At 38.0% G+C, this 14,317-nt stretch overlaps 1 protein-coding gene and 1 long non-coding RNA gene across 15 annotated transcripts in view; one reads left to right on the plus strand and one right to left on the minus strand.

The window, feature by feature from the left end:
* CEP170 (centrosomal protein 170) overlaps positions 1-14,317 on the plus strand; it is a 124,630-nt gene that overhangs the window by 38,857 nt on the left and 71,456 nt on the right. For all 14 annotated transcript variants that reach the window (XM_049633833.1, XM_049633822.1, XM_049633826.1 and 11 more), the window contains exon 3: positions 10,282-10,371. In XM_049633833.1, the coding sequence (XP_049489790.1) occupies positions 10,282-10,371 (90 nt within the window). The remainder of the gene's footprint in view (positions 1-10,281; positions 10,372-14,317) is intronic.
* The window catches only part of LOC125925092 (uncharacterized), a 187,511-nt gene that overhangs the window by 3,380 nt on the left and 169,814 nt on the right, over positions 1-14,317 (minus strand). The window lies entirely within an intron of this gene.

A 14,317-nucleotide genomic window follows, 5' to 3' on the forward strand; every position in this document is an offset into this window, starting at 1 on the left:
AAAAAAAGGAAAATGTTGGTGAAGATGCAGAGAAATTGAAATTCTTATATGTCGCTGGTGGGAATGTAAAATGGTGTCAGTGCTGCAGAAAGTAGTGCTTCCTCAAAAAGCTGAACATAAAATTTCCATGTGACCAGCAGTTCTACTTTTATATATATACCCACAGTAATTGAAAGCAAGGTCTCTGGGCTCCTGGGTGGCTCAGTTGGTTAAGTGTCCAACTCTTGATTTCAGCTCAGGTCATGACCTTATGGGTCCTGAGATCGAGCCCAGTGTTCAGGCTCCATGCTGAATGTGGCACCTGCTTGGGATTCTTTCTCTCCCACGGTCTCTGCCCCTCCTTCTCTCATGCAAGCGTGCGCTCTCTAGAAATAAGCTTTTTTTTTTTTTTTAAAGCAAGGTTTCAAACAGATACTTGTATGAATTATACGTACATTATTTACAGTAGCGAAAAGGTGAAAACAACCCAAGTGTCCAGGCACAAATGAATGGATGAAATGCAGTGTATACATCCACTGGATTATTCATCTGTAACAAGGAATGAAGTTCTCATATATGCTGTAACATAAATGAACCTTGAAAATCTTATGCTAAGTGAAATAAGCCAGACACAAAGGGCAAACACTACATGATCATTTCTTTGAAAATAGCTAGAATAGGCAAATTTACAGACATAGGATGAGTTAGAAGCTACCAGTGGCTGGGGGAAAGAAGATTAGGGAGTTCTTAGGAGTTTCTGTTTGAGGTGATAAAAATTTTTTGGAAATAGATAGTGGTGCATAACATTGTGAATTTAATTAATGCCACTGAATTGTACACTTACAAATGGTTAAGATGGCAAATATTATGCTTTATATATATATAAATTTATATATATATATATCACCATAATGAAAAAAGGAAATCGATGGCAATAGAATTTTAAAATATCTTTGAATTGATACATTTGATTCATACTGCCTTTATAACAAATTTAAAACAAAAATCAGTATTATTTTAATGAGTAGAACCAATATCACAGTATTATAAAGTCAAAAATTTAAAGAACATTTTTATTTAAATTTATAAATGTGATATGGACATCTATCCTATTTGTGACTGTTTTTGTTTATGCTTTATTTTTTAAATAGAATGTAAAAGAGATGAGAGATCTCCATGATCAGGCAGGGCAAAGAAACAGTTTTGAACCGTTCTCAGTCTCCACCCCTAAAGATAACTTCTGCCCTTTATCTGATAGTAGCACACTGGTTTTAGCGCTGTTCTCGACTCTGTGTATTCTCTGAAAGAGATCCAGGAAGAGATTGGCATGCTGGTCATTTGCTAGTCTGAATCAATGCTACATATTAATAGTCCTCTTCCTAGCACTGAAAGACATACGTGGAAGTAAGAACAAATATTTGCAAATTGTATTTAGTTTTTAACTGATTTAATGTTAATTTAATCTTTCCTAGTATAGGAGTAAAATGATACTTAAAATCTTTTATGTCATTTCTGAAAAATGGACTATAGTGGTAGAAAAGTGAAGAATTTTGCATTTATACATGCAAAATATATTTGTTTTAAAAGATTAGTGCTGTAGAATTGATGAAATTATGTTTTCCTTTTAAAGGCCTGACATAGCTTAAATGGTTCTGCATTGGTTAGGTCAGTCAGTGTGGTAATTAAAATTGTTAGTAGTGCAAATAGCTAATATTTGATTGCTTTTTAATGAATAAATAAGAGTTCTTTAAAAATTTGGTCGACCTAAGTCTGCATTTATGGTTTTAAGCCCTCCATTTTTAATGTACAGGAAATCACTTGTTAAATTTTAGAATCTCTGCCTCTGAATAATTTTAAGTAATTTCTTACATGTAAAGATTTCAACTACAACTAGATTTGCTGGCATTAAAAAAAATACTTTGATGATAATATGGCTTAAACCCAGTGCAGAAGAGAAATAAATGATCTATAAGGTTAAATGATCTGTTTGATTATAATTAATTTTTTTTTGTTATTTTATGACAAAAAATAAAGATTTTTGAGTTTTATATTTTTTGTTACTTCATCTCATTCCAAAAAAAGTACTCTAAAGAATATGATCATCCAGAAGAAAATGTGCCTGGATACTGAAGAGTAGGTAATTACACAAAAGATTCTGGATGAGTTTTCTCACTTAGCTTGGAAGCTTCCAGCAAATTATGCAGACTTGCTCTGCCTGTCTCTGGCTGTAGACAGATGATTGTGCTCTTTCGTAAGACATATTATGCAAGATGAATCTTGCATAGCCATGGATGAAAACCCATAAAGTATAATTTATTAGATAAAAATTATGCTTTGGAGCAACACATGAATATCACTATTAACAGTACATTCTATTTAAATAGTACTTTCTATTTCTCATTGTTCATTTATGTGATTTTTAGATGTTGCTCTCAACAGTTTTCTAAAAGATACAGTCATCCCCATTTTTACAGATGGTAAAATCAAGATTTGGAAAGAGTTGGTCACTGGGCCAGTATCATACAACCATTAAGTCATGGAAGCTGGTGTTAGAACCTTTATCATTTTGGCTCGAAAATCAAATGACCTTTCTCTTCCACCACTTAGCAGCTACTGCGTGCGTGTGTGTGTGTGTGTGTGTGTAACCTAAAAAGGACTTAATAACTTAATTCTTCTAGTAAACATGTTCAAACACTTCTTGCAACATATGGTATACTTCTAAGTACAAATAAAGTTGCATTTTAAAAAGTTTGTTACCTAAATTCTAATTTTACCGTCATAAAAATTTTTTAATTTTTCTTTTAATGTTTATTTTTGAGAGAGACAGAGTGTGAGCGGGGGAGGGGCAGAGAGAGGGGGAGACACAGAATCTGACGCAGGCTTCAGGCTCTGAGCTGTCAGCACAGATCTTGACGCTGGGCTCGAATTCACAAACTCTGAGATCATGACCTGAGTCAAAGTTGGACGCTTAACCGACTGAGCCACCCAGGTGCCCCATCTTCATAAAATTTTTAATTGCACCAAATGATTAAATTTTGCTCTGTTTTGAGAAATACCATCATACTAACTGAAATAGCAAAATTACATTTGAGTTACTATTTTAATGTTTTAACTTTCACACTGGTGTAAGAACAGTTTCCAGGAGGGTAATGGTATGTTTTAAAGATCATAGGTAACATATTTTCAAAATATGTCTTTTGGAGCACATAGCAAAGGATAAATCACTATTTATTATTCTGATTGTAAAAATGCAGTTGGGTTTTTAAAGGGTCTTTCAGTCACAGTGCCTTTTTTTTTTTTTTTTTTTGATGAAACAGCAAAACTGTATTTGATTGTTGGATATGAAATTTACTGTCACATAATTAAAAGGGACTGCTTCAGAGAAAGAAGCATAAAAATAAAATGTGATTTTTTTAATATGAAATTTATTGTCAAATTGGTTTCCATACAACACCCAGTGCTCATACCAACAGGTGTCCTCCTCAATGCCCATCACCCACTTTCCCCTCACCCCCACCCCCCATCAACCCTCAGTTTGTTCTCAGTTTTTAAGAGTCTCTTATGGTTTGCCTCCTTCCCTCTCTCTAACTTTTTTTTCCCCCTTCCCCTCCCCCATGGTCTTCTGTTAAGTTTCTCAGGATCCACCTAAGAGTGAAAACATACAGTATCTGTCTTTCTCTGTATGACTTACTTCACTTAGCATCACACTCTCCACTTCCATCCACGTTGCTAAAAGGGCCATATTTCGTTCTTTCTCATTGCCACGTAGTACTCCATTGTGTATATAAACCACAATTTCTTTATCCATTCGTCAGTTGATGGACATTTAGGCTCTTTCCATAATTTGGCTATTGTTGAGAGTGCTGCTATAAACATTGGGGTACAATTGCCCCTATGCATCAGCACTCCTGTATCCCTTGGGTAAATTCCTAGCAGTGCTATTGCTGGGTCATAGGGTAGGTCTATTTTTAATTTTCTGAGGAACCTCCACACTGTTTTCCAGAGTGGCTGCACCAGTTTGCATTCCCACCAACAGTGCAAGAGGGTTCCCGTTTCTCCACATCCTCGCCAGCATCTATAGTCTCCTGATTTGTTCATTTTAGCCACTCTGACTGGCATGAGGTGGTATCTGAGTGTGGTTTTGAGTTGTATTTCCCTGATGAGGAGTGACGTTGAGCATCTTTTCATGTGCCTGTTGGCCATCCGGATGTCTTCTTTAGAGAAGTGTCTAGTCATGTCTTCTGCCCATTTGTTCACTGGATTATTTGTTTTTCGGGTGCGGAGTTTGGTGAGTTCTTCATAGATTTTGGATACTAGCCCTTTGTCTGATACAGCCACAGTGTCTTTAAAAAATACTTTAAAACAGTGATGACACACCATGCATGGCCATCTTTCTTTTTCTCTTCAGGTTTTTTTAGTCTGTGTGTCCATGTATGTCTGTGTTTTTCTTAAATGTTTTAATAGGAAAAATAAATAATACAAGAAGTAATAATAATGTTAAAAAGTAACCATTTCATATCCAAAGCATATGTGACACATATTAGGTGGTCATTGGTGCCACTTCATGTTAGCTTTTAGGTAGAGATTTGCTTTTTATTGTGCCTGACCTGGAATTGTGTTTTTGTGTTTTTAGTTGATTTGATAACAGGCTTTTTGTTGTTTGTTTTTTATTTTGTTTTGTTTTGTTTTTGCAGAAAAGGAAATATTTCTTAAACAAATGAAACCATATTATTACTTCATTTTTATACTCTTATTTTCCAAAATTTCCTGGTTTTATAATTATCTTGTCTGGGGGCCAGAATTTTGTTGTGACTGCTTTGGTTCTGTTGTTTAAAGCTACCCAGTTTGTAGGTTTCTTAAAATTTGGTCTGATCTTTGTAAGTTCAGTACTTTTGATATTTTAATCTCTAAGAAAATTTTTCTACCTTCATTCTTTATGAAGTGAGATTGGCTAAACAGCATGTATTTTCTTTCTAATAAACCTTTCCTGAGCACCTACAATGCACTAGGCCCTATGCTGGCTTCCAAGGGATCAGTGCATATCCCAGGCAGGGTCTCCCTGTCCTTGAGGGCTTATTATCTAGTAGAAGGAGATGTGCATGTAAACAAATATAGACGTTACGACATAGAATGTTGATGTGGGATGCACAAAAGACAGATTAATCAGTCCCTACCTGCAAGGACATAAGATGAGAAGTGTGGAAAGAACTCATGGAGGAAATGGCTTGAGCTGAATCTTAAAAGATGAATAAATGGTTTCTGGAAGGTTTAGAGTATGATGGAGTCCATGGTATTAAAGACAGCATGACCATGTTCAGTGTCTGTTTAGGTAATTAAAATAGTTCCTTATAATTTATGTATAGAATATGAAGGCAAACATTTGGAAGTTAAAAGAGACCAGACCTTGGAGGGCATGTGCTGAATTAAAGCTTATATGTTTCACCTTAACCAGCAAGTACACTTAGGAGGTTTTGCACAGGGAAATACTGCCTTTTTAAATGTCTCCCTGTTATGTCTTTGAAACCTTACAAACAAACCTGTGAGATTAGTCTATCTTCTTTATAGATGACTCAACAAAGATTAGTCATTTTACCAAGGTCACACAGCTGCCAGATGTTGTGACCTGTTCTTTTGGACTCCAGCACCTGCTCTTTAAACTATCACTCTACATTCATTACTGCTAAGGAACTGGAGCTTGGAATCGGTGGAAGCACTTAGGAGGTGATAATAATCTAGAAAGTAAGGCAAAGTTCAAGAGAAGAGAGAATTCTTTGAAATGAAAAGGCAACAGAGTGCTAGCGGGAAGTTAGGATGTGCTTTCTAGTTATATAATGAGGGACGGGGAGAAAAAGAGTTTCAGATCTATTGTTTTTGGCATAGAAATGAATATAATAGAGGTACAGAAGATGCACTTTTGGGGAATAAGATAATGAGTTTGAGGTTCTGAAGGGACATCCAGATTGAGATATTCAGTAGAAAGCAGGAAATAAATATGTGAATCAGAGCCAGAGTAGTCTGGGCAGAAGGTAGAGGTTTAGTAGAGTTTTGAGCATGAAGAGGTAGCGGAATCCAGGGGGAGCTGTATTACAGAAAGGGAGGTAAAGTCGGGGTGACGGGTGGTTGCGTGGGAGAAAAGGAAGGGTCGGAGTATTAGATGTCCTGCTGCAGTCAGAGAACTGAGGTAGCATACTTGTCAATTATTGTAAATAAGTGAGGGAACTGGAAGAATAGAGGAATGTAGTCCTAGAGAAAAATACTGCAGTTTAGATTCCAGAGATAGAATCAGTTTTGTAGAAGGTCTAAGCAATGGGAGCAGTATGCCAGGATAGGGTATGGAGTTTGGTTGTGGAAGTCAAGAAGGCCAGATTTTTATATGGGTTGTCTACATAGATGTTGAAAATCAGTCACGATGAAGTAGGAGTTTGTACAAAGAGAAAGACTGAACCGTAACTCCCAAACTTCAGTCAGAAAGTGAGAATGAGGGCTTCATGTGACTCTCGATCTTGGGGTCATAGAGTTCAAGCCCCACTTTGGGGGTACAGTTTACTCAAAACAAAGAGTGACCACAGATGATTGCAGCAACCTAGGAAGGGTGTGTGTGTGTGTGTGTGTGTGTGTGTGTGTGTGTGTGTATGGAAATATATAGTATGTATATATACTTGTATTTATATTTATAGGTGCATAACAAGAACTTCAAAAAAGGAAAGGGCTTTTCCCCTTCAGGGGGAAAGTTATGGCCAAAAGCCACAGTGTAAACTGTGAATTCATTCTGTGTCTCTGAATTCAGCAGAATGGTGGATTTGGGAGGACAGCATCCACTTTAAAGGAATGCTGTAGAAATAGTGTTCTCAGGGGGAAAACCAGATTTCAGTTAAAGGAAGGAAGTAGGAGGTAAATATCTGTGAGAGCTTGAGAATGAAGAGTTTCCGGTAAGGCGGATTCTCAGCAGCAATGCAAAGCCTTGGGAAGAGAGTCTTTCTAGACAGTGAAAATCAAGAGGGAGGAGGCACACTCTTCTGGATATTACCTATAAGGAGATAGTGACTAGAGGGTCTTGATTTTTGTTTTTTTTTACTGAGGTGTAATTGAGTTACAACATTATTAGTTTAAAGTGAACTGCAATAATCATATGTATATAGTGAGAAGCGATCACCGTAGTAAGTGTAATTAATATTAGTTCCCCTACAAAGCTGCAGAAAAAATTTGTTTGCTTGTGATAAGGAGGCTTGCATTCTTATTGGAGGCTTAAAGTGACAAGAATAACAGAACTGGTAAAAATTGACAATCTTTGCAGTTTATGCCTGATCAGCTAAGACTTTCCCGTTAGAATCAGAAACTCGATGAAGTTACAGTCTTTGTTAGGATTTAAATTATATGCTTCTGAGATACTATTGGATTTCCATTGAGATAGCCAAATGGGTTGTGAAAATTAAGTTGTAACACACCTTCTCCTGGCTAGTTTAATCTAGAGAAAATGAGAATATGATTATCTGGAAATGAAAATGGGTTAATTAATACTTAAGTGGTTAGATGTAAAAAGCAAACCTTTCTTATTCCTTCAGTTTTTCTTGACCACTCACTTAGATGTATTCTCTATAATCTTGGCTTTTTGCTGAATTTCTTTGATGGGTACTGAAACACACTGGCACCTTGAAGACAGTGGATAACCAAAAACAGGAATGTTTTGTTTTGCTTTCTTTCCTTGGCTGTTACTTTTTAAAGAGTTACACAAATGGGAATGACTTGTTCTGTTTTATGATAACTCTAGCCTTAAGTTTGTAAGACCAATCTTCTCAAAGAGTTACTACCCTATTTACTAAGTTGCTTTTTCTGATCCCACATAACATCCTCACTCCTTCACCCCCCAACTCCAAAGTTGGTGTCTCAACTCAGTGCACTCTGTCGTTTTCTTATGTCTTAAGTTGGCTCTATGTTGTGTAGGAGGCATTCTTGCACTTACCAACCCCCATAAACATTTTGAGGGCAAGATGTATATCAGATTCAAGATTTCCAGGTTTCTGGCAAGTTGTTGACTTAGTCAAGTGGCCTCTCCTTATCTCCTCCTTAAACCATTTTGTTCTCCTTCTCTCTGGTCCGTGTTGACCACTTCCCTCCAAAGCTGTGACGACTCCCTGGCTCCATGCGCAGCCATTTGGCTTGTTTTCCATATCTAACCGTAACTTCCCTTCCCTGTATGATTTTTCTTTTCTCTGCTCTCATTTAAATTTCCCCCCATGAATTTCAGTACACCATGCTAAGACTTGAGCTCCTACTATTTTCTTCCTCACAGAGATTATTTATGATGGATGTTTCATTCATATTTATTAAGAGCCTACATATACCTGAAATCTCAGTTGCCTTACAGCATGTGATTTTTATCGTTAGACTAATTCAACTTGGTAAATCCGCAATATGGAGGAATTATTTTCCTAATGGTGCCACATTTCTTTTTGTTACCCTAATAACTGAATTTAGGACTTCATTAAACAGAGCAACGATTTAAAACACAACAGTAAAAACTAAAAGTTTAAGTAACTTTTAGATTAATGCAGATGTTTTGTATTGGTTACAGTTATAAGTTGACACAATAATTGGTTTTCAGGTAAGTTGTAGAGAAGTGGCATTAATACTGCTCTGCCCAAAGTCGCTCTTGAGTCTGGGGTTTGCAGTTTGTCCTAGAGAAACTGAGGTTTCAGAGAAAACCAAACCAAAACCCAACTTTTAAAACTTTTAAGAATGAAAATGTACGTGTGATGAATGTTTAGGTTTTGTTGGAAGATTATTTTAGGTCGCATACTGTTTCTTTCTAACGTACTTAGAAGGAAAACCAGAACTTTTCAATATGGGATTTAAGCTAATTGAGGCAAGGACTTTTAATTTTGGTGATACTTTTTTGGATAGGACAATTTCAACTAGGATTTACGTCTGTATTGTTATTTTATTAGCTGCTGACCCTCTCCTCATTTTGTGGGTGTGGCTGGGAGTTAGGCCGTGGTTGCTGTTGGCTGTAGCTGAAAGTATCAGAAGTTAACGTTTCCTCTGGTGTCCTTGTTTCTGTCTCTCCTGTGGTTTTTTGAGTGTCCTTGGAGACCCTTTTTGTTCAATAATCTGAATTTAGCCATTTTTTCCATTGTAATCTCTTACTGTGTGCATGTGTAAACCCCTGTGGATGTGATGGTAGCATTTGGAGGGAAAGGAAGCGTTCCATAATGCTGTGATTAGTTCTCAGTCTTTCAGTGAGGTCATGACCTCCACAAGTGCATCTCATCTCTTCCTGAGGTGAGACAGGAAGGCTAGAGGAGACTGGAGTTCGGGATTCCTGTTCTCCCATGTCAGTTAGGCGCTGGTAAAAGCCACGTTGGTTGAGCACTGGTAAAGTAGTCTTCCTGGAGGACAGGCGCTTGGTGACAGAATGCTCTGGGTGTATTTCACTCTCATACTGAGGGGAACACAAGAAGAGTTTCTCCAGTCTTCACCCTGACACCCTTGTGGGGCTCCCAGGGTAAAGCTCATGAACCCATGGCAGTGATGGCCCCCAGTGCTGTGTCCCTGGGAGCTTTTGTCTGCAAGCTAGTTCGCATTCACATCTCTAGCAATTACACATCTTACCCTTAAGTTTTCTTGCCCTGCTGGCTACAGCCATGGTTTCTGTGTTCAGGAAGCTGTGATTCTCTGATTTCACCTGTCTCTCTAGTTGTCAGGGTGGCAGTTGGCCATATGACCTCAATTCTCTGATAAAATAAAGACTATTTTTGATTTTCAGTTTGTGCATCTTTTCTCTTGTAAGGATGGGACTGATGACTCCAGGCTCTTGACATGTTGGACTGGGAACTGGAAGTCCTGTCTCTTCCCATGTGGGATACTTCCTTTGCTTTTTATATACCAAGGTTCACAGAGTAGCCCTCAGTGTTACTGAGTTCAGATTCTTTGTGGTTCTCAGACTGTTTCTTCCTGTGACTGGATTGATATTTCTTTCAATAAAAGTTTCCACAGGCCTTTATACAGTTCATCTTTCAGGTGCTTCTATCTACAGACAAGTCGCTAAGCTCTGGAGCGTGAGCGCATGTGCATGGACATCCGAAGAACATCTTCAAATTTTGGCAGCTTTCTTCTTTGGGGAGTGATGCCAAATTTGTGTTATATAGTAGTAACACAGTTTAAATCTCATTTAATCCACTTTTACTTTGATATTTCCTGATACTTATCTGTTATCCTATTAATATGAAGTATCTAGCCAAAAAACTTTGTGTTTGCTATTCTAGTATTTTCTTGTATTTACTAACTCAGAAAACTTCCTTTCAGTCCCGTAGTGTGGATAAGCAACATGCTGTAATCAATTATGACACTTCTACAGATGAACATTTGGTGAAAGATTTGGGCAGCCTAAATGGGGTAAGTGAAGATTTTCTCTTTTGCTTTATTTGAATATTTTTTTAATATTGTAAGTAAACAGATCAGGTTATAGTTGCTATTTGTGTTATATTTCCTTCTCTTTAGTTTGCATTTTACTTTCTTTCTGGGTTGTTGTTGTTGTTTTTTTTTTTTTTTTGCGTGCATGCGCAAGTTGGGGAGGAGCAGAGAGAGAGAGAGGGAGACACAGAATCCAAAGCAAGCTCCAGGCTCTGAGCTGTCAGCACAGAGCCCGACACAGGGTTTGAACCCACAAACTGCGAGATCATGACCTGAGCCAAACAAAGTTGGACACTTAACCAACTGAGCCACCCAGGCACCCGGGTTTGCATTTTACTTCTAAAGGCTTATTAGATACGTGGCACTTTGGGGACCATACAGTAGAATACGGAATGAGCCCATGTTCCCAAGAAACTGTATAGGCAGTAAATACAGGAATGCAGATGGTTGCTGGTTCTTACTATCCATAATGGTTAAAAAAGACTTCTTTAAGGAGATGAAATGAAATTTGACCTCACCGGATGGTTTGAATTTATATGTGAGAGAATAGTGGAAAGCCATGGCAGTAAGTATGAAAAAAAGGACTCTTGGGAGCCCAAGAAGTATAGGTTAACTTAGAAGATAAAGGTGAAAACATAGTTTGATGCCAGCTGCTGGAGAACTTTCTGTGCTAGAGTAAAAAAGACAGGAAACACATCCATTAACCTTAAACATGTGACTTTGTGATCTAAACACCAGTATTCATTATTGCTTTTCTGTATTCCTGCTTTGAAGATATTTTTGTGTTACTGCAGTGAGTTTTTTTTCCTAATTCTTCATTTGGTCTTTCCACATTGTTGGAACATAACTAGCCACAGACTAAGAGAATGCTGAAGTATTGAATAATTTCTTATTTTTTAATTTTCTAATAGCCTTGGTAATATAAGCTGATGCAATATTTGTCTACATCTGTGCTGTTGAAATTACTAAAATGAATTTAACAGAAACTAAATGTATCCCCACTGCTTCCAACTGCCACTGCTTTTTGAAATATACATTAAACTTTATGCAGATTTTGGGATGAGCACTGGGTGTTGTATGGAAACCAATTTGACAATAAACTTCATATATTGAAAAAAAAAATAAACTTAATGCAGAAATTGAACAATTATAGTGAAACATTGTTTTCTTGTTCTAAGTTGCCCTGGTACTAAAGGACTGATGTTTAATCTTTGAGATACTTTGTTTTTCTATTAGTTTTATTCTAGCCTTTATTTGTTTCTCATGGCACACAGAATTAAGTCTCAATTCAGGGTTGAACCAAAATCCCTCACATTTGACACTTTTCCAGGTTCCTGCTCCCTTGGGCTTTCCCTTGTCCTGCTTCCCGAATAGTAGTTCTGCTGCTGTCCTGTCTCCTCCTCCGAATACTTTGTTAGATTTTCTTCAACCTAGTAGTTCTCCCATCTGCCTTGTCATTTAGAAAAGTTGTACTTATAAATTTATACGAGTCAAGCCCAGATTCCACTTCTTCCTGAAGGGAAGGAACAAAGGAAAGGTATTTAGGAGTATTAACTTGCTGACGTCATTAATAACACGTGGAGCAGATAAAGCAGAGACAGAGCAGACTAGGTAGAAACCGTTCTAACGTGAGACAGGTGAGTAAGCTACTGTGATTCCCAGCTCCTAGTTGCAGAACTTCTTTCGTCCTTCTCCACATCTGTAAGCCTTTGTTTTAATCTTGATTTGGGGTGCTTTCTCTGCTTTGTATTACATCTTCTTTTACTTCTCTGTCACGGTGTTGAGTCATGAGCTCCTGAACAGTCATGCATGTTTGCTCAGGAGTCTGCACAGTGCACGAATACAGTCTTTTTTTGATGAAATTGAATTTATTTTCTTTATTAAGGAATTTATGGAGAAAAGTTTTAACTTCTGTATGTGGACTGTTTTAACAATGTTATGTTCTGGTTTTAAGCCAGAAAGATTGATCTTTACCACAGTGCTGTGCGTAGATGTCTTTACATTATTATCTTGGAAAATAATAAGTGAGAATTACATCACATTGTTTTATTCTTTTAAAAGACTGTGATCAAATATAAAAATTACTTGTTTTTCATTATAAAAAGAAGTCAGGTGAAGAACTTCTAAGTTTCTCTAGGTTGACCTTTCTTCATAATTCGATTATACTCAGTAATTCTGTGGAAGATAATAACTCATAGGGGGCCACATTTGCACTTTGAACTTGAAATCAGTACCTAGATTTGAATGTCAGTCTGTAATTTACCAGTCCTAAACACAGGGACAATCACTTTCTGAAATTTGGTTTCCTCATACATCTTCATATTTTTGAGTGTGAGAACTGACAAGTTCAGTTCCCTGGTTTTAGCTTTCAGCTAATGAAATGGAAATTCCTGCTCAGTAGTACTGGCGTGGGGATGCAGCCTGACGACAGTACGTGTGGGTTTGTGCCTGTTACGGAACTTGGGAGCATCCGTCACACAAGCGATAACTGTGCTCTGACCCAGATGGCAGCCTAGGGAATACACCAGAACAGAGCTGTGAACCACCAGCTGCCGTGCGCTTAATCCATAAGGAGACCGTTTGCTCTTCATATTCATATAACTCTAGAAATTTGAGCATCAGGTTAACAGCAGTAATTTCAGAAGTCAGGGGACACGATGTAGTGGTTATGAGCCCCGCTTGAATTCTTACCAGTGACGTAACTGTAGATGGGTTACTGAATTTTTCTGTTCCTCAACTTTTTTAATGTTCGTAGCAAAATGGCGTTTCTCTCAGGTTGTGCCAAAGCTATAAGTAAGTTCATATTGTAAATGATTAGAACAGTAGGTGGTGAGCATTCAGTAAGTGCTGGCGGTGGTGGCGTGGCAAGCAAAGCAGTGACAACGAGTGCAGCACCCTGTAGCCTACATGCTTTCCAGTGAATCCACTGCCTTATTTTTTTTAAAAGCACGTACCAGCTAACCCCAGCTTATAAATAACTCTTAACTGTGACCACTTTCACTCCTCCCTTTAATCCTACCCTAAAAGAACACTCCCAGGGGACCTAGATTTATGCTTGATGTTATTGCTACCAAAATGAGATTGCTCTGCCTAAGGAAGCTGGAACAGGTTTTGTTGCTGATGTTATGGTGGCCTGTTTCCCTGCAAGCCCCTAGAAGCTTCTCCTATGAGAACCCTTATTTGCCTTCACTTCTTCCTGCCTCCCTCTCCCACTGGGGCACTTGCCCCTCTGAGAGCCACTGTGGCCTCTGCCATGTGCCTCCCGTGGCATTCTACCTCTGGCTTTTGTTCTAGGCTGCCCCCTTGACTCCCTGTGTTCTAGCTTCTGCTGGATCCCCTTTTGGCACTGGGGTTTCTACCAGCATCAGACCACAGTGGCGTAGAGTGGAGAGAGTATGCAGAGGAGAAGGAAAAAAGAGATGACTTTTGTCTCTGGCAGTGTGATTGGGGTGGTTACGCCCCTGGCCACTCACTCTGTTCAGATTTCCCAGAGCGTTAATACAATACACAGTGGTTATGTGGTTTTATGCAATCAATTATGTAATTTTGTTGTATGTCAAATAAATAGATGTTTTTCTAGTTTGGTTTGCTTCTATGAGCTAGTGGTTTGGAAGAGGGAGTTTGAAGAGCTGGCCTGGCTCGGGCACCCATACTTCCTTGAGTTGGAGAGAATGTGGGATTTGTAGTTCAGAGACCTCAGTGTGAATCCCAGCTCTTATTCGACTTCTGAACTCAGATGTTTGTCAATTCATTCTCTGTGCCTCCTTGTTGTTGTCTGTTCCTCCTACAAGGCACAAGTGTGATCAAATGGTGTTGACGTAAGGAATCAATCCTATTTTTCCCCATGTTTGACTTACTAAAATGCTCCATAATTGATTTACTTAAATGATTTTTTTTTTTTTTTTTTTTTTTTTTTTTTTTTTTTTTT

The sequence above is a fragment of the Panthera uncia genome, chromosome F1, assembly GCF_023721935.1.
Source record: "Panthera uncia isolate 11264 chromosome F1, Puncia_PCG_1.0, whole genome shotgun sequence".
Lineage (NCBI taxonomy): Eukaryota > Metazoa > Chordata > Mammalia > Carnivora > Felidae > Panthera > Panthera uncia.